Source organism: Scyliorhinus torazame, chromosome 3 (assembly GCF_047496885.1).
Source record: "Scyliorhinus torazame isolate Kashiwa2021f chromosome 3, sScyTor2.1, whole genome shotgun sequence".
NCBI classification, from domain to species: Eukaryota; Metazoa; Chordata; class Chondrichthyes; order Carcharhiniformes; family Scyliorhinidae; genus Scyliorhinus; species Scyliorhinus torazame.
The window spans coordinates 26681021-26702114 of NC_092709.1; the positions used below are offsets into that span (position 1 = coordinate 26681021).

At 48.4% G+C, this 21094-nt stretch overlaps 1 protein-coding gene across 4 annotated transcripts in view; it reads left to right on the forward strand.

Annotated features, from left to right (window-relative positions):
• gpat3 (glycerol-3-phosphate acyltransferase 3) overlaps positions 1-21094 on the forward strand; it is a 75429-nt gene that overhangs the window by 12589 nt on the left and 41746 nt on the right. For all 4 annotated transcript variants that reach the window (XM_072495460.1, XM_072495457.1, XM_072495459.1 and 1 more), the window contains exons 3-6: positions 1226-1292; positions 6399-6702; positions 17031-17105; positions 20269-20358. In XM_072495460.1, coding sequence (XP_072351561.1) covers positions 1226-1292; positions 6399-6702; positions 17031-17105; positions 20269-20358 — 536 coding nt within the window. The remainder of the gene's footprint in view (positions 1-1225; positions 1293-6398; positions 6703-17030; positions 17106-20268; positions 20359-21094) is intronic.

The window sequence follows — 21094 nt, forward strand, 5'->3', positions numbered from 1 at the left end:
CAGGTTTGATGAGTATTCTCTGTTGCATTAGTTGCCTTGGGGGGGGGGGGGGAGCTAGAATTTGTCCTCAGCGCCCCAGGCTTCTCGTTGCTGGTCATCACCCAGAGACCACATCTGGAGGTGCACACAGCTGGATGTTGGCTGGAGCAGCCCGTTCCACCACCCCCGCCCACTTCCCCTTACTGTCCACCTCTCCCGTTTATCATGGCATTCTTGGGACAACATTGCGCTCTCTCAGAGTAACCGGTGTGAGTTTACTCCAGTCAAAAAGATGAGTACCTGCACAAGCTGGAAGCTGTTTTTAAGTGAAATATGACCTGTAAAGAAGTGTTTCCATAAAGGTATCTGTCCAAAATAAAAAGACGGATTGCTTATAAAATCTTCCATGCTGTAAATTGTCACTTGGATATAATTCTGGCCTTGTGAACCCTTAATCTGCCCTTCATTCCAAAATTACATTTAATTCCTTAACCTCATTAACATGGTGTGAATGTTCTGAAAGGGGAACAGACCTTGATAAATATTACTGGACTTTTTCCTTGATGCATCTTGGCAGTTTATTTTAAACTTTCATTGCGGCTAGTAAGTTTAGGAGTGAGAAACAGCCTTGAACAGATAAATGATTAAATCTCTCAGGCCCTCATATTGTTGGGAGAGCTGCAGCAAAGTGGGATGTAATTTTGTGAGTGGAGTGTCGGTAATGCAATGCCTCAGATAGAATTAAACTGGAACTTGCTCTGGTATGTGACAAAGGAAGCCAAATAAACCCCCTGGGGTGGTGGAATTGTTCATAATATGGCACAATTGGTGCTTGGGATTTCCTCATTCTTGATTTTCTGAAAAGCTATCCGAAAGCAGTGCTGTATAAAGGAGAGTGGAGAATAGCTTGGTTACTGTAACATGCACACACACTAATTTGCAATCCCCTAACTCCTCTCTTGCACACCATCCTTTCGAACATGCACAACTGCCCCCCCCCCCCCCCCCCCCCCAAAATCACGCACTCGCAAACCCCTTATCATCAACGCACCCTCACAGACTCCCATCCCCATTGACCGGGCAAAGAGCTGGGAGACGGTGTAAGAAAGAAAACTCATGACTAATTGGTTTGCCGGTGTAAGGACATGGTGGGGAAGAACGACCGTCCATTGCGAATCCCAGGCATTCTAATTGCATTCCGGGGATTCTGACACTCCTAACTGAAGTGCCGTCTGCTTTCTTTCAGTGGGCAACTCGAAAAATACAAAAAAGAGCGCAGGAACAGCCTGGCCACCCTTATTCTCCTTCCAATGGTGAGGTTTATTTCCTCTCTCTAGAAATGGCAAAAAGACACAGAAAGGTGATGTTTTGTAACTTAAATAATGCATGCACAAAATGTATATTATTTGGAGGAATGACTGAGACCACCACTTTGATGTACTTTTAAAACAATTGTACTTTGTTAACTGCTCAGCGAGCTTCCCCTGTACAGTGTCTAAAGCTCTGGAATAACCAGAAATATTTGGGCTGCCCCGTCACTGTTGGGAAAGTGTCCAGTTTCTAATTGGTGTGGTTCATTATAGCTATATATGCCTTGTAAGAGTTGGGCAATTGTTTGACCAGGAGAAGAAGAAGGCTGGTTGTGCTAGGTGTCATTTCCAGTCTTTAGCTGACTTGGTGACCTTCCTTGCCTTTGAGCGACTAAGCAATCAGAAATGCCATGCGTTACCTCGATCCCAGCACCGTTTGCTTGTCCGCTCAAAGCAGTCATCTGTTGGGAGGCAAATCAAAATATAGAATGTCCTGTTTTTAGGTATAACCTTTGGAAACCCCATGAGAATGCAAATCCAGTTTTAGGCCAGCAACCTCAACTGATTTGAGGAAGATTATTTGCAATTCTATTCAGGTGTTTGATAGCTGTTTGTCGCATTTGGTCTTTCTTTTCCTGAATTGCTGTGGGGCAGTGTTACCAGGCAAACTGTTCAGATTATTCCAGGAGGTAACAGCTATTCTCAAAGTTGCTGCATGCCTTTGATTGATAGGTTACAGACTGCCCTGATGAAGGGAAGTTTCACTTCCTCTTGTGTATGGAATCTTGTCCTGAGGATTACATGTGGGAAAGAGAATATTATTGTTTTTGGCTTGTATATTGGAGATGGCAGTGGAAACAAAATCCTACCGGAATTGACCACAGTGACTGCTGAGAATATGATAAAACCAGCGCGTTTGTCAACACATTTTTTTTTCCTGTTCTGCAGACTCCCAGCAGCTGATGGTAATACTATATAACCTTCAGATCAGCCCGTTCGGGCTGCCTGTCTGAGATAGCGTTCCACAAGCACGAAAAGCGGTTCATGCAGCAGATTTTAAAAATCTGAATAAAATTCAATATCCTTGCTCAGATGCTTCTCTTAATGATACTACAGGTTGTGGGTGGGTTGAAGGGTTATGGTGAACGGGCAGGACAGTGGAGTTGAGGCCGGGATAGGATCAGCCATGATCACATTGAAGGTGTTTAGGCTCTGGAGCCTAAATGACCTACTCCTGCTCCTAGGTCATGTGTTCCAGGGAGGAGATGCTCTGGCTGATTTAGCAATCCAGCTCTTGGCCTGTAACATTGTAGGTAGCAGATGAGGAACATATCAGCCATGATAGAATGGCGGAGCAGATTCGATGGGCCGAATGGCCTAATTCTGCTCCTATATCTTATGAATTTATGAAACCCTCGGGGCCAGTTGCATTTCGGAATTAGAATATTTTGGTTTTCGGATGCTGCATATGAACCAACATTACAACAGCCTAAGCCAAGGCTTACTACAGTCTAAATTAAATAAATTGGCAGGAAAAGTAACATGTATTGCTGAATAATAAATACAGGGTACATGCAATAAGTTTCCTTTGATATGCCCATCACAAAAATTGCAAGATAAACAGTGCAAACAAGTAGACTTCCTGTGCTAAAGGTTGATGAGGCTTTTTGAAAAAAGTGCAGTTTTGGATGTGTTTGGTTTTCAGGCAGATAGATAAAGGATACCCTGTATTATTAAGGACTGTTGTGCAGTCTGCCGCAGGAAATTATTGCAGGTTACATGGCATCATCTAGGATATCTTGGGTCTGATGTCATAAAAATGGTACCAACCCTCACGGCGCTGAGACTCTAGGTTCGATCCCGGCTCTGGGTCACTGTCCGTGTGGAGTTTGCACATTCTCCCCGTGTTTGCGTGGGTTTCGCCCCCACAATGCAAAGATGTTCAGCATAGGTGGATTGGCCATACTAAATTGGCCCTTAATAGGAAAAATGAATTGGGTACTCTAAATTTTTTTTTTTTTAAATGGTATCCACGTTGTGTACAATATTACACGCCACAACTTTCATCTTTAGATAACTTCAGAAAGCTTTGAGGAACTGGCTTTTATCGTGCTCAGTTTAATTCCGTTAAGGCCGTCGAATAAGCTGAACGAAGTTATGGGGGAAATATTATCAGTGTTCTGAATTTGTTGTGATTTTAAAGTGAGAGAGATTTTGTCACATGACGTAGCCCAGTCAACCATCACATCTTGTCCAATATTTTGCTTTGACCTGCCCTTACTGGCAGCGTTTATATTGCTGGGTGTAATTTAGAACACAAGTGGCAACACCAAAATGTACATGTTGTTCTTGAGTTTTTTCAGGCTTTGGGTCCTTCGAGTTGGGGGTGAGTGAGGAGTGGTTCCACGCAAGTCAGCGACGTGCAGATGAGACTTTTGCCCTATTTGGGCGAACATTCAACCCACTTGTGGAATCCAGCATTACTGAAGGCAGCTCATTATGCCCCATAATTATAGACCCCAGGAGGTGGTTCTTGGTGCTTTTGGAGGCACCTGTTCCACCTTGCACTGCAACATCACTGAAGGCAAAGTGATTTACTATTAGTTACCAGCATCCCAGGGTGGAAAAATCAGTTACTAGGGGACATAGGTTTAAGGTGCAAGGGGGAAAGTTTGGAAGTTTTTTTACACAGAAGATGGTGAGTGCCTGGAACGCGCTACCGGGGGAGGTGGTGAAAGCAGGTATCATAGAGGCGTTTAAGAAGCACCTTGATGAATACATGAATAGGATGGGAATAGAGGAATACAGACCCCAGAAGTGCAGAAGGTTTTATTTTAGACAGGCATCATGATCGGTGCAGGCTTGGAGGGTTGAAGGGCCTGTTCCGGTGCTGTACTGTTCTTTGTTCATTAATTGTCATTGTCTACACAGGCTCAGTTTCAAGTTGTACCTTGAACGGCACTGGGGAATGTGATCAGATAAATCTACATTGTTCAGAGATTTAAATGATGAGGGTGGTAGTCTCGCTGCAAAATTCATGTTGCAAGCATGCACATTGGCCAATTGTCACTGTTTACCAGCGCACAAGATCAGATCTTCTGCTGCATTTGTGTTTTCCCAACTATAGCGGAGGATTGATGTTAGTTTCTGAAAAAACTGTTGTGGATCACATTTATACAAATACAGGCCACATGAGATGAAATAGAGAGTATTTTGATAATTTAGAGTACTCAATTCTTTTTTTCCCCAATTAAGGGGCAATTTAGCGTGGCCAATTCACCTACCAGGCACACCTTTGGGTTGTGGGGGTGAAACCCATGCAGACATGGGAAGAATGTGCAAACTCCGCGTGGACAGTGATCCGGGGCCGTGATCGAACCCGGGTCCTCAGCGCCATGAGGCAGCAGTGCTAACCACTGCGCCGCCGTGCCACTTTTATTTTGCCCATTTATGACTGTAACATCAAACTACCTCTCACCTTTGAAGTTCGGCCTTGAACAATTATAATGATAACAGTTTCACCTTGATGTTGTGGGAGCCTTCAACTGATGGTTAACTGGGTGCCTAATCGGCACTGAGTTTTCTTTGTTATAAAAATGGGACTATATACTGTAGCTTTTTCTCCTCTTATGTGACCCTTTTATTTCTCTTGAACACTGCACAGGCAGGATGCCTATTGATGTGTGTGCTGTCTGAGTTAATCAGGATAATTTGGAGAAGCTGTAAAACAGGCTCATCCTATTTAGTTTGGCGTAGCACAGAGAAGTGTGGGGAGCCTTTGTTTAGGTAAATTGGCAGTGGTGGTCAGTGGCTGCAGATGATTCTTTCTCCTCCTCGCTGGTGAAAAGGCCCCATGGCAATGGCAACATAATGGTTATGGTAATGGGTTTATAATCCAGAGCCCTGGACCACTGGTTCACAGACATGGATTCCACAATGGGATTTAAATTCCATGAAACTACCAGATTGTTGGAAACTGGAATCTAGTTCACTAATAGGAAGGGTCAGGAAATCTGTTGCCCTTTTCTGGTTGATATATGACAAGACCCACAACAGTGTCTGCACGCCACTCAGTTGTATTCACGAAGGCGGCTCACTCTCGGGGCAATTAGGGATGAGCATAAATGCTGGCCTTACCGGTGACGTCCACATCTCGTGAGCAAATTAAAAAGTTCCAAAGAAGTGAGTTCAAATCCCGCAATGGCGGGAAAATTTGAATTGGCAAACAAAACAAAGAGTGATGGCGAAGCTATCGGACAAACCCAGCTGGTTAACTACTGTTCTTCAGACAAAGAAAGCTGTCTTCCAGACCTGATGTGACCCCAGTCCCGCAGCTTAACTGCCCCTGAAGTAGCCAAGCAGAGTCACTCCTTGGGGGGGGCAGACAGAACAGTAGAGTTGAGACACTATCAGTTTATGGGACATTTGCTACTCAGGGCAACCTCTGTATGACCTCTACATGGAGGTGGGGTAAACCCCAGGAGATTGAGCTTCGTTGTGTTGGTCGGTTCACTGCCCATACTCTGCCACAACTAGTCTGACCTCAGGCTTGCGTTCAGAGGAACTCTGCATCCTGCTTATCTCTCAGCTGGGACGTTCTGCTGCCTGAGCCTACTACAGTGTCTCCATTGGTGTGAGAGTGTAATTATTCAGTGACCAGTTTACATGAATGTGAAAGATTGGCAGAAAGTGTGTATGTACGTGTGTAGGTACACGGACCAGGCATTTGTGTGATGATATTTGGGTTTATGGGATTGAAGTGGTGGGTTGTAGGTGCCACATACGAGGACTCGGGCAACGATACGGTCAACAATCAGGTTTCCTGAACCATCTGTACTTTGCTGCACTGAAAGTTGAAATTAGTGTTAGAACTCTTCAGGGAAGTGCTTTTCCTACATTATCATTTAGAAGTGTCGGAGAGGGTCTGTCATGTGTCTTTATCTTCCCTTTCCTCCACCTGTCGCCACTGCACCTCCCCGCTCCAGTCACCACACTGTCCCCTCATGTTGCCCCACCCTCCAATGTATGTGCATACATCTAATTTTGGCTATTGCTCTTCTCCAGTTATCATTTCATTAGAGTAAATCTATGTTTATTGTTCACTGACAGAAATTATCGAGAAACGTGACAAACTGTCGCTGGAAGAAGAGATGATGGAATTGAGACGCTATTCGAATAGAAACAGGCCTCTTCACGAAGGAGACTTTGACCTGTCTGACGTGATCTATTTCTCAAAGAAAGGATTTGAAGCCATTGTTGAGGATGAAGTGACCACTCGATTCAGCTCAGAAGAGTTGGTCTTGTGGAACCTGTTAACAAGAACCAACAAAAACTTCCAGCACATTAGCGTCCGTCTGACTATACTCTGGGGTTTGGGAGTCGGAATTCGATACGGAGTCCTCCTGCCTCTGCGGTGAGTGCAAAATAAAACTTAATGGAAGTCCAAAGACTTCAAAGGAGAATGCTGCAGTTGGCGTGTACAGTTCAGATGAACAAAAAAAATCTGTTAATGAGGGATCTGAGGTACAGTGTGTTAACGCGTTACAAATGTCATTTACCGGAGAGAAGGAGATTTGAATGTCAGAGTTTGCCATCAAGAAATACTGCAGCTTGCTAGTTTGTCAGGCTTCGGTCAGTCCCCAGAAAGGACAACATGGCACGCAGACTCCATTTTCCATCGTCACAGAATGGCATGTTTTCCATTGCACTTTCTATTGATGTTTCCATATTTTCTTCTGAGCTTCCCTCTGCTTAACATCCCTTCTCCTCCCTCCCATTTAATGAAACAAGCTGATGATCACAGCTGAGTCCCCTGTCGTAACAGGAGGAGCATGGAATCACATAGTATTTGCAACACCATAACGGGCCATTCGGCCCAGCTAACCCATCCTGGTGCTTATGGTCCACGCAAGCCACCTTCTACTCTACTTCATTTAAGCTCCGTAAATAAAATCCTTCTATTTGTTTCTCCCTCGTGCACTTGTGTAATATACCCTTAAATTCAACTGTGCTATTTGACATAATTATTCCATTTGGTGGTACGTTCTGCATTTTGGCCTCTCTCTGGGTAAAAGACTTTCTGCTGAATTCCTGACTGGAATTATGAGTGAGTGAGTTCTAATTATGGACTCCAATGGAAGGCATTTGTCCCATGCCCCTGCATTTCTCCTGTTTTGGGGACGAACATTGAGATGTCAAAAATTGTTTGTGCATCATTCGGTATAATGGCTGAACTGTACCTCAACTCCATTTGCTCATCTTTGTTCCACTTGCCTTGATACCTTTATTTAGCAAAGCTCTACTGAATTTGGATTTCCAAAACCCTTTTATGTGAAAAGTGCCTTCCGATTTCTCTGCCAAACACCATATTTTAAGATTATGTTGCCTTGCTGTTGATTTCCTCCCATTTGAGGAAATAGTTCCTCCTGTATGCCCAATGTTTGAAGCCCTTATCATTTTTAACACCTTGCTCAGATCACCTTCAACCTTCAAAACTAAATGGAAAACGATCTGTCCGCATCATGTAACCCTTTAAACCGTGCAATCACCATGAAATGGTGTTAAATGCAGAAATGGTATATATTGACGACATAGCATTTGTAGTGGGGTTTGACCACTCAGCTGCTTGGCATGCTATCATTTTCTGTCTGATATTGAGGTTCCTCCCTGTGGTGGTTGTGATGGGGTTGCTGCATGCGTTTATCTGTTTTTGTTTCATTACTAGCTTTCGGAGCGCTGCTCCTTCCTCAGGTGAATGAAGAGGTATGTTCCAGAAACACATATATAGACAAATTCAAAGATGCCAAACAATGCTTGGAATGCGAGCATTAGCAGATGATTAAATCTTTACAGATCTAGAGATGGGGTAACCCCAGGTTAAAGAGGTGTGAATTATACCAAGCCAGGACAGTTGGTAGGATTTCGCAGGCCAGATGGTGGGGGATGAATGTAGTGCGACATGAATCCCAGGTCCCTGTTGAGGCCGCACTCATGTGTGCGGAACTTGGCTATAAGTTTCTGCTCGGCGATTCTGCGTTGTCGCGCATCCTGAAGGCCGCCTTGGAGAACGCTTACCCGGAGATCAGAGGCTGAATGCCCTTGACTGCTGAAGTGTTCCCCGACTGGAAGGGAACATTCCTGCCTGGTGATTTTTGTCTTCTGAGGAGGTCGGTGCGGTTTTTCGCTGTGGCGCGTTGGAATTGTCGATCGATGAGTCGAGTGCCATATCCCGTTCGTATGAACTCGACTCATCGATCGACAGTTCCAACGCGCCACAGCGAAAAACCACACCGACCTCCTCAGAAGACAAACATGGGACACAACCATCAGTGCTCCGAAAGCTAGTGACATCGAAACAAACCTGTTGGACTTTAACCTGGTGTTGTAAGACTTCGTACTGTGCTCACCCCAGTCCAACGCCGGCATCTCCACATCATGTTTCATTACTGTTTTACTATTTTACCTCCCCTTGGACCACAACAATGACTTTCTGGGAAAGTCTCCTTTATTATTTCTTTATAGTCCATCAAACTACAGAGTCGGTCAGGGATGATTGCCACATTAAGCGGCTGAACCATAATCTAAATGAGTGACGAATTATTGTGCTGACGGTTGTGTTTGTATATTGGAGCTTGTCTCATCTGCATTGTAACTAACTTTTGACTATCTCACTGGCCAAGCACATAACCTGTTTGTTAGGTTCTGGAACAGATGGTGCTATTTTAAGTTTGTATGATTCAGTAATTGGTGGGCTTTGAGACCTGTGAACCTCAGGATATTCCTATCACTATTTCTCTTTTTAAAGAAATATTTGTATTCAAATTTTCAACAAACACCCCCCTTACAGAAAAAATAAAAACAAAGAACACATAAATAAACATCTTACAACTACATCATGAATTTCCCCAATATACAAACCCCTCATTAAGCAATAATAAACACAGTAAAAACACAAAGTTACCCCCCCCCCCTCTCTGGGTTGCTGCTGCTGACCACCTCCTAATGCCCCGCTAGAAAGTCTAGGAACGGTTGCCACCACCTGAAGAACCCTTGCACAGACCCTCTCAAGGCAAAATTTACCCTCTCCAATTTAATGAACCCTGCCATGTAGCTGATCCAGGCTTCCACGCTCGGGGGCCTCACATCCTTCCACTGTAGCAGAGTCCTCCGCCGGGCTACCAGGGACGCAAAGGCCAGAATACCGGCCTCTTTCGCCTCCTGCACTCCCGGCTCATCCGATACCCCAAATAGTGCTAACCCCCAGCTCGGCTTAACCTGTGTGTTCACCACCTTAGACATCGTCCTCACAATATCCCCCCAGCACCCATCCAGCGCTGGGCACGCCCAGAACATATGGGTATGATTTGCTGGGCTCCCCGAGCACCTCCCACACCTGTCTTCCACCCCAAAGAACCTGCACAGCCTCGCCCCTGTCATATGCGCTCTGTGAAGAACCTTAAATTGTATCAGGCTAAGCCTGGCGCAAGAGGAGGAAGAATTAACCCTACCCAGGGCGTCCGCCCACATACCCTCGTCTATCTCCTCCCCAAGCTCCTACTCCCATTTACCCTTTAGCTCCTCCACCGAGGTCTCCTCCTCCTCCTGCATCTCCTGGTAGATCGCCGAGACCCTGCCCTCTCCAACCCATACCCCCGAGAGCACCCTATCCTGGATCCTGAATGCTGGAAGCAGCGCAAACTCCCTCACCTGCCGTCTTACAAACGCACTTACCTGCATGCACCTGAAGGCATTTCCGGGGGAAAGTCCACATTTTTCCACCAGCGCCCCAAGGCTCGCAAACGTCCCATCTAAAAACAGGTCCCCCATCCTTCTAATTCCTGCCCTGTGCCAGCTCAGGAACCCTCCATCCATTCTCCCCGGGACGAACTGATGGTTCTCCCGGATCGGGGACCAAACCGAAGCCTCTACCTCACGCCTGTGGCGCCTCCACTGCCCCCAAATTTTCAGAGTCGCTGCCACCACCGGACTCGTGGTATACCTAGTCGGCGGGAGCGGCAGTGGTGCTGTCACCAGCGCTCCCAGACTCGTGCCCACACAGGACGCCATCTCCAACCTCTTCCACGCCGCCCCCTCCCCCTCTATTACCCACTTGCGTATCATCGCCACATTGGCAGCCCAGTAATACCCACACAGATTAGGTAATGCTAACCCTCCTCTGTCCCTACTCCGCTCCAGAAACACCCTTCTCACCCTCGGGGTCTTTTTCGCCCACACAAATCCCATGATGCTCCTACTGACCCGCTTAAAAAAGGCCTTGGGGATCAGGATGGGGAGGCACTGGAATAAAAAAAGGAACCTCGTGAGCACCGTCATCTTCACCGACTGTACCCTACCCGCCAAGGAGAGTAGCAGCATATCCCACCTTTTAAACACCTCCTCCATCTGCTCCACCAGCCTCGTCAAGTTGAGCTTGTGTAGGGCCCCCCAGCTCCTGGCCACCTGGATCCCCCGATACCGAAAACTCCTTTCCGCCCTCTTCAGTGGAAGCTCGTCTGTCCCCCCTTACCTGGTCCCCTGCGTGTACCACTCTTCCCCACGTTGAGCTTATACCCGGAAAAGTCCACAAACTCCCTGAGGATCCGCATCACCTCCCACATTCCCCCCCCCCCCCCCCCCCCCCCCCCCGGGACCGGCCCCCTCCAGTTCCTAGACTCCCTTTAGAGCCATAGCCAAAGGCTCAATTGGCAATGCAAATAGCAAGGGGGATAGGGGGCACCCCTGCCTCGTCCCCCAGTACAGCTGAAAGTATTCCGACCTCCTCCGATTCGTGGCCACACTCGCTACCGGGGCTTTGTAAAGTAGCCTAACCCAACTAATGAACCCCTCCCTGAACCCAAACCTCTTCAACACTTCCCAGAGGTACCCCAACCCCACCCTATCGAAGGCCTTCTCCGCGTCCATCGCCGCCACTATCTCCACCTCCCCCTCCACTGTAGGCATCATGATTACTTTAAGGAGCCTCCGCACATTGGTATTCAGCTGCCTTCCCTTAAGAAAACCCGTCTGGTCCTCGTGAATCACCCCCGGGACACAGGCTTCAATTCTGGTAGCCAACACCTTCGCTAACAGCTTCGCGTCCACGTTGAGCAGAGAGATTGGCCTACACGACCCACACTGTAATAGGCCCTTGTCCCGCTTCAAGATCAGCGCCCTGGGCACCGTCGGGGGTAGGGCCTCACCTCGCCTCATTGAAAGTCCTCACTAATAGAGGGCCCAGCAGGTCCATGTACTTCCGGTAAAATTCTACCGGGAACCCATCTGGCCCCCGTGCCTTCCCCGCCTGCATACTCCCCAGCCCCTTAGTCAGCTCCTCCAGCCCTACCGGTGCCCCAAGCCCAGCCACCTGCTCCTCCTCCACCCTCGGGAACCTCAGTCGATCCAAAAAGCGACGCATCCCCCCCCTCCTCCGTCGGGGGCTCAGACCTATACAGCCCCTCATAGAAGTCTCTAAATACCCCATTTATTCCCACCGCACTCCGCACCTTGTTCCCCCCTTTATCCCTAACTCCCCCAATCTCCCTTGCTGCCTCCCGCTTCCGAAGCTGGTGTGCCAACATCCGGCTAGCCATCTCCCCGTACTCATACACCGCCCCTTGCGCTTTCCTCCACTGCACCTCTGCCTTCTTGGTGGTCAACAGGTCGAACTTGGCCTGGAGGCTTCGTCGCTCCTTGAGTAGCCCCTCCTCGGGGACCTCTGCATACCTCCTAGCCACCCTTAAAATCTCCCCCACCAATCTCTCCCTCTCTCTCCTCTCCTTCTTCTCCTCGTAGGCCCTAGTGGAGATTAGCTCTCCCCTAATCACCACCTTCAGCACCTCCCAGACCACCCCCCACCTGCACCTCCCCATTATCGTTAGCCTCTAGATAGCTTTCAATGCGCCCCCGGACCACCCGCTCACCACCTCATCCGCCAGCAAGCCCACATCCAGGCACCACAGCGGCTGCTGGTCCCTCTCCTCCCCTAGCTCCAGCTCCACCCAATAAGGGGCATGGTCTGAGATGGCTATGGCCGAATACTCCGTGCCCTCCACCCTTGGAATTAGTGCCCTGCTCATAACGAAGAAGTCTATCCGAGAGTAGGCTTTATGGACGTGGGAAAAATAAGAAAATTCCCTGGCCCCCAGCCTGACAAACCTCCATGGGTCCACTCCTCCCATTTGGTCCATAAACCCCCTCAGCACCTTGGCCGCCGCTGGCCCCTTACCCACCCTGGACCTGGAGAGGTCCAATGCTGGATCCAGTACCGCGTTGAAGCCCCCCCCCCCCCCCCCCCCCCCCATTATCAAGCTCCCTGCCTCCAGGTCCGGAATCAGGCCCAACATGTGCCGCATAAATCCGGCATCGTCCCAATTCGGGGCATATACATTCACTAATATCACCCGCACCCCCTGCAGCTTGCCACTCACCATCACATACCTACCTCCATTGTCTGCCACTATGTTTAGTGCCTCAAACGACACGCGCTTTGCCACCAAAATCGCCACCCCTCGATTCTTTGCCTCCAACTCCGAGTGGAAAACCTGCCCTACCCACCCCTTTCTCAGCCTAACCAGATCTGCCAACCTCAAATGCGTCTCCGGGAGCATAACCACATCTGCCTTCAGTCCCTTCAGGTGCGCGAATACACGGGCCCTCTTGACCGGCCTGTTCAGGCCTCTCACATTCCAAGTTATTTAGCCGGATCAGGGGGCTCTTCTTCTCCCCCCCCCCCCCCCCCCCCCCCCCCCGGCCGCCGATTAGCCATCCCCTTTTCTAGGCCAGCCACGTGCCCGTGCCTCCCGCACTCTCCATTCCCCCCAGCGGCTGAACCCCGCCCTGACTCTCTTTCCGAGCTCAAGCTCACCTTTGGCCAATGCAGCAGCAACACAGTTCCCTGCTCCCCCCCTCCGCCCCTCCCCCCCAGCTAGGTCCCTCCCTAGCTGCGTTGCTCCCCCCATAGCACTCCCGTTAGTCATCTGACTCCTGCCGACCCCGGCCACTCTCACCACTCCACTGACCCCCCAGTGTGGTAGTCTCCCCCCCCCTCCCCCTCCTGTCCATCAGCGTGCGCTCCTCTCCAACACCGCCCTTTCCCCCCCCCCCCGCCCCCTTCCTTCCCTAGCGCGGGAAAAAGCCCGCGCTTTCCATCAGACCGGCCCAGCCATCTCTGGCGCATCTCCCTTTTGCGGCCTAATCCCAGCTCCCCACCTCGGGCCTCCCATCTCCCCTCCCCCAACCCCTCCCATCTCCCGTCCTTCCAACCACCGACACCCACACTCTCACAAAATCCCCCCTTCGAACCAATTCATCTACCCCACCCAGCACCCAAGGAAACAATACAGAACAGAACATCCCCCATCATCCCCCAAAGCACAGTAACCACAGTAGCCCCCCCCGTGACCTCCCCTCACAACCGACCCTCAATCCGTGTCCAACTTTTCGGCCTGAATAAAGGTCCACGCCTCCTCTGGCATATCAAAGTAATGGTGCCGGTCCTTAAACGTGACCCACAGTCGCGCTGGCTGCAGCATCCCGAATTTCACCCCCTTCCGATGCAGAACCGCCTTAGCCCAATTGTACCCGGCCCTCTTCTTGGTCACCTCCGCGCTCCAGACCTTGTATATACTGACCTCTGCATTCTCCCACCTGCTGCTCCGCTCCTTTTTTGCCCATCTTAGGACACACTCCCTGTCCACCAAGCGGTGGAACCGCGCCAATACCGCCTGTCGTTGGACTTGGGCCTCCTCGCCAGGACTCGGTGGGTCCCATTCAGCTCCAGGGGCCTCGGGAAGGCACCCGCGCCCATCACCATGTTCAGCATCGTGACCACATATGCTCCAGCATCCAACCCGTCCACACCCAGAATCCGCAGATTCTTCCTCCTCGACCGATTCTCCATATCCTCGAACTTCTCCTGCCATTTCTTATGCAGCGCCTCGTGCGCCTCCACCTTCACCGCCAGACCCAATATCTCGTCCTCATTCTCCGAGGCCTTCTGCCGCACCTCCCGGATCGCCGCCCCTTGGGCCTTCTGGGTCTCGACCAGCTTGTCGATCGAAGCCTTCATCGGCTCCAGCAGCTCTGCTTTCAATTCCGTGAGCCAGCGCTTGAGAAACTTCTACTGCTCTTGCGCCCACGCTGCCTGGTCTCCACCCGCCGCCATCTTGGCTTTCCTCCCTCGCACTTTTCGCTGCACCAGAATTACTTTTTTCACCGCTCCACTCCTGGTCCAATCCATACAGTGCCGGGGAAATCGTACTGTCACCTTCCCACACTGGGAACCGCCGAACAAATGCCGCTGGGGCCCCTCAAAAGAGCCCAAAAGTCAGTTTCTGGCGGGAGCTGCCGAACGTGCGACTTAGCTCCGCATAGCCGCAACCGGAAATCCCTATCACTATTTCTCTGATTGGTATCAAATCCTACACCTGAAAACTTTGTGCCAAAATCAACAACTTGTATAAGCATCTTTTAATGTCGTCAAAATGATCCCGGGTACTTCAAAGAAAACCTAACTTGCAAAATGCATGATGTGGAGATGCCGGCGTTGGACTGGGGTGAGCACAGTAAGAAATCTTACAACACCAGGTTAAAGTCCAACAGGTTTGTTTGGAACCTCTAGCTTTTGGAGCGTAGCTCCTTCATCATTCACCTGATTTTCATAGAATTTACAGTGCAGAAGGAGGCCATTTGGCCCATTGAGTCTGCACCAGCTCTTGGAAAGAGCAACCTACCCAAGGTCCACACCTCCACCCTATCCCCATAACCCAGCAAACCCACCCAACACTATGGTCAATTTCGGACACTAAGGGCAATTTAGCATGGCCAATCCACCTAGCCTGCATATCTTTGGACTGTGGGAGGAAACCGGAGCACCCAGAAGAAACCCACGCAGACACGGGGAGGATGTGCAGACTCCGCACAGACATTGACCCAAGCTGGAATCGAACCTGGGACCCTAGAGCTGTGAAGCAATTGTGCTATCCACAATGCTACCGTGCTGCCATCAATGCTGATGAAGAAGCTACGCTCTGAAAGCTAGTGATTCCAAACAAACCTGTTGCAATATACAGACAATGATTTTCACTGCCTGCTTGTATGCATTTGGCCACCCCTCTCAATTTTGATTTGAGTCTGAAATGCTGCTAATCCATGCTCAAACAAACTATTCAGCACTGGCATGCAATTGCAAGTGTGATTATTGGGTTTATAGAATTGAAGGGGTTTAGTAGTTTGGATTACAGTATAAATTATGTTACCTCAAACTTACCACAGCTTCAGATATCTAGGCTCCACAATCTCCCAGCTCTTGATGCTAAAATCATCACACATCGCAAAAGCTGAAGCTGTTATGTCCCAAGCTGAATAAGAGAATGTGGAACAACAGCAATTTGATTGAGAACACCAAACTGTGAGTCTACCAAACCTACATTCTCAACGTGCTCCTGTGCAGGAGTGATGCTTGGGCAACACATGCTAGGCAGGAGAAAAGGCTGAACAGTTGGACCTTCAATGTCTGAGATATATTGTAGACATCCCTTGACAGGGTAAGGTCACCAACTTGGAGATCCTGGAGTGTGCTAATTCCAGCAACATCCAGCGCTAAGCTAACAACCTCTGCGCTAACTCAACCATGTTCATCAGATGGAAGATGGCCCGACACCCAAAAAACTTCTGTATGCTGCACTCACCACTGGGTCACGACCTCTTGTTGACCTTGTCTCCGCCATAAGGACAGCTGCAAGCGAGATATGAAGATGGCGAACATTGACACTGACAAAGGTGAGACGGTCACTGACGGCCGTGACCTCTGGAGGTTGGAAGGGCACTGGAAGAGGTGAGCAGGAAGGGCAAGCTCAGCTCACTGAGAAGAGAACCTAGAGAAAATAGAGGCCAACGGATTGTGCACCTTCTCAGCCCGCTGTCTTCCTCGGCAGCAAATGTGGGAGAAAGTGATTGTACATTTGGTGATTTAAATGATGGCGACAGCCTTCACCATAGAATCTATAGTGCAGAAGGAGGCCATTCGGCCCATCGGGTCTGCACGGGTCCTTGGAAAGAGCACCCCACCTCCACCCTAACCCGGAACCCAGTAACCCCATCCAACCGTTTTGGACACTAAGGGCAATTTAACATGGACAATCCACCTAACCTGCACGTCTTTGGACTGTGGGAGGAAGCCGGAGCACCCTACGGGTTAGGGTGGAGGTGGTGTGCTCTTTCCAAGGACCCTTGTAGACTCGATGGGCCAAATGGCCTCCTTCTGCACTGTAGATTCTATGATGGAAGGCTGTCGCCATCATTTAAATCGCCAAATGTACAATCAAAAGCAGCATCACAACTCATGGGCTCCTCACGGCCCGCAGTTTAACTGCAATCCGTGAAAATAGTGCTTGATGCGTCTATGTCAGTGAAGAGGTATTTTGATATTAGGAGAATTTCTTTGATGCACTGCCAGTTAACGGATCGTGAATTGCACTATTGAAGCGATGCATACCTATCAGCCCTGCTACTTCATCGCACTCTCCAGCAGGTACTGAAGCCCTCAGACTGTACCTGCAGTCAGTGTTGAAATTCTGGAACTCTCTAAAAATCACAATTTACCTGCTCTCCATTTGCATGAAGTATGGGTTAATATTTCTTATTTTGCACTATACAACAAATTAATTCAGTCCTATACATTACTGGGGGTTTCTTTTGTTCGACTCATTATGACGAGACCACCTAACCTGTTCTCTCCCGCAGGATCACCTTGGGTTTGATTGGCATTAGCTGGCTGGTGATTGGGACCACTTTGGTAGGACGGCTGCCAAACAGCAGGTAAGGAAGAGTGGAAGTTGTAGATGTGTCTCATAGTGGGGGCCACTGATCATGATCAGGAGAAATGTCCCCTTTCACCCTGCAACGCCCCCCGCCCCCCCCACCTCCGCCCCACCACCACTAATTCATCTTGAAACATTGGGACCCTTGCCATTTCTGAGTTCACTCAAAAGTTATTGAAGTTGAAACCTTTCTGGTTAAACTCACTGGATAATCCCCCTTGAGCTATCGGTGGAGCCTGCTCCTGTGGGTTTCAATAAAAAGCATTGTGCCTCAATCACAACATCCAGTTTTTTCTAGTTTCCTACTGGGAGGGCACACTTGCAAATTTTGCAGTCAGAGAACTGTAGAACAAGAGAGAGAGAGAAAGTAAGTGATACAACCCCCAGGGAGGTTACCGGGTATGGATCATCAGGCTCCCCTGATGACCTCAGTTGAGTACGAACTTCCTCGATAGCAGGGGCAGGGCTTCCCCTTTACAAGGGGAGCCTGCATAGTATAAAAACCCCAGCCTAAATGAAGGTTGGGGTGGGAGAACCCTTTGGGGAGTGGAATAGAGAAATTACGTATGTCATTAAACCCAGTTTTGACTCCTACCTACCGTTTCTTTGTGGTCACTCTGTGTGGATTCTACAGTAAGTAGAAAGGAAAGAGGAGAACGTATGTGAAAGCTGCTTATTTGCACTTGTATCATTTTTCGTGGCCTGTGACCAATAATCACTGGCCTATAAATCGGCCAATGGTAAGAGTTTGGTTAAGGGATGGAGGTGAGAATCATGGTGTACTGTAAGAGATGGGGGGTCACAGCTGGTTTGGAGGGAATAGAGCGCTGACTTGTGAAATATTAAGACAGAGACACCAAGGGATGAAATAACAAAAATGCAGTTTTTGTAGCTAATGGGCAAAGTGCAGGTGGAATCTCACAATGCATTTGTTTGCAGAGCTGTGAATGGAATGCCTCATAGTTCAGCTTCCGTTGCTGTGGCCTGCTCCTATTCATGTGCTGAAATAGTGGATTTGCTTCCCACCCTTATTGACTTTTTAAAAATAAATTTAGATTACCCAATTCATTTTTTTCCAATTAAGGGGCAATTTAGCGTGGCCAATCCACCTAGCCTGCACACCTTTTGGGTTGTGGGGGCGAAACCCACGCAAACATGGGGAGAATGTGCAAACTCCACATTGGACAGTGACCCAGAGCCGGGATCGAACCTGGGACCTCGGCGCCGTGAGGCTGCAGGGCTAACCCACTGTGCCACCGTGCTGCCCCTCACCCTTATTGACTTAGCATACCCAATGAAATCCTGACATTGAGGCATGTCTCAATACAGCTGTTAAAGACGAAAGAGAGACCTACATTTATATAGTGCCACTCACAACTTCAGAACATCCCAAAGCGCTTTTACAACCAATGCAGTGAAGTGTAGGTGCGTTAGCCAATTTGCTCATGACAAGCTCCCATAAATAGAAATGTGACAATGAGCAGAGAATCTGTTTTGTGATATTGTTTGAGGGACCAACATTGGTTAGGACACCTGCAAGAAGGTCCCTGTCCTTCCAAACATTTCTAATGGAATCTATTGCAGTCAACCGAAAGAACAGACAAAGCTTGAGTTTAACCTCTCATTTGAAGAAGGGTGCTTCTGACAGTGCCGCACTCTCTCCGAAATGCACTGGAATGTTTGGATGGGGTACATCTTCTGGCCCTGCCCACTGCGGGATGGAACATTTGGCGGACTGTTTAAAGGCCCTTTGATGTTGGGTGGGAATTTCCGGCCTTGGGACGGGTGTGACCGGAAAATCCCACCCGATTTCTTTTCTGTTCAAGTTTCTGACTTGAACTCGCAACCTTCTGACTCTGAGGGTGAGCAACACCAACTGATACATGGCTGACACCGAACCTCCAAAAAATATTGACTACTCTGTGAAAAAAGTCCTTCATTTCCATGCTGAACCAATGAAACGAAGCAAAGATCATTTTGGGCATAAAGTTTTGAGCTTGTGCCAATACAAGCAGTGGTGTTGTGGCAGTTTTTCAAGTGCGTGTACTTAATATCAGGAATGTATTTTCCTGGTTGCATCCAAGAATACTGACATTTAGTAACATCTTTCAGCATTTATGTGAAATATTTTGTGTGTGCATGTATATTTATGACTGGGTGAGCAACCAGACCAGTGAAAATGTACATAGATTATACAATCATCAGCATTTTGTGATTTCCCCCTGCTTTAATGTGATTTTATTTTGGACCTCGGGATTATTGTTATTGAAATGTTCTATGATTTGGGATGGTTTGGATATGCTAGTTTGATATTCCTCTGCCCATTCAAAGGGGTAAGCACCTCCGTTGAGGTGGTGGCCAAAAAGATATCATAACTAGTGCTCCACCCACGGCACGGTAGCACGGTGGTTAGCACTGTTGCTTCACAGTGCCTGGGACCCGGGTTCGGTTCCCGGCTTGGGTCACCGTCTGTGCCGGGTCTGCAAGTTCTTCCCGTGTCTGCGTGGGTTTCCTCCGGGAGCTCCGGTTTCCTCCCACAGTCCAAAGATATGTGCAGGTTAGGTGGATTAGGCACCCTAAATTGCCCCATAGTCAAAACGTTAGGTGGGGTTGCTGGATTACGGGAATAGGGTGGAGGTGTAGGCTTAGGTAGGGTGCTTTTTCAGTGGCCGGTGTGGACTCGATGGGCCGAATGGCCTCCTGCACTGTAAATTCTACGATGATAATTGCTGGACTTGGTCTCAAACCAAATCACTGATCAAATAGAATAATATGAAACAAAGCAGCAACTGTTGCACATTCTATTCTCATCAGAAGGTGACTATCCGCACTGAGTTTTGAAATTTATTTGTGCTGTACATTTGGAGCCAGGATCTTAGATTCTCGATGTGAAACGAGCAGGCATTTGGTTTCCCTGCACCGCTGTGCAAAGTTACTTTGACCTGCTATGCTTGGGTTTTCAAGCTTGCACCAAAGTCCACTCTCTGCCACACTTGAACTTTCATCAATGTTTTCATTTAACCCATTTCCTAATAAAAATTGAACGCAGTAATTGCTGTGCTCGATATTATGCAGTCTATGTGCTGAGATAATGAGCTGTATCGATATGCGAGTTAAAGGGAAGGCAACTTGAAATTTCTCTCCTCCTTTCATTCTCACAGTGTGAAGGTATGGCTCAGTGAACTTGTTCACTTGATGTGCTATCGAATCTGTGCAAGAGGACTGTCTGCAACCATCCACTACCACAACAAGTAAGTCTACAATGGTCAAAATTCCATACAAGTCATTACATTAAAAATAACGCCGATTTTGAAAAATAGGGCCGTTTCATCTAAGAAGAAAAAAAATTGATAAAATGCAAAGGTGTAATGTCCTGTTGAGTTGACATAAGGATCACAGGAGTAAATCTGTTTCTTTGCTCCACCAAGAGCTAGCATGGACTCGATGGATTGAATGGCCTCGACCGTGCCATTAAGGTTCTATTGCATGAAGACTGTTCGGGATGGGTGATACAATTAATTGGCACATACAGTTCTTTTAACCCCTAGGGCGTGACTTGCAAATACTGTATGGAAGGATTGTCCCCTTCCAATAGCAGTATGGGTTCACATGACAGAATATCAGCCAATCTCAACCCCTTCCAGCTCCTAAAGGGCTCAACATCACAGTTCCAAAATGCTCTTAATTTAGAACACTTGGCATCGAAGTAAAGGCCTCAGTCACATAGTGAGGAGAAGCTGTAGAATTTGGATGAGATGTTAAGCAAAGTGCCTGCTCGGGTGAATGTGAAAGATTCTATTGCACCATTAAAACATTTTTTTCCCCAAATAAGGGGGCAATTTAGTGTGGCCAATCCACCTACCCTGCACATCCTTGGGTTGTGGGTGTGAAACCCACACAGACACGGGGAGAATGTGCAAACTCCACACGGACAGTGTCCAGGGGCAGGGATCGAACCTGGGACCTCGGCGCCATCTATAGCACCAT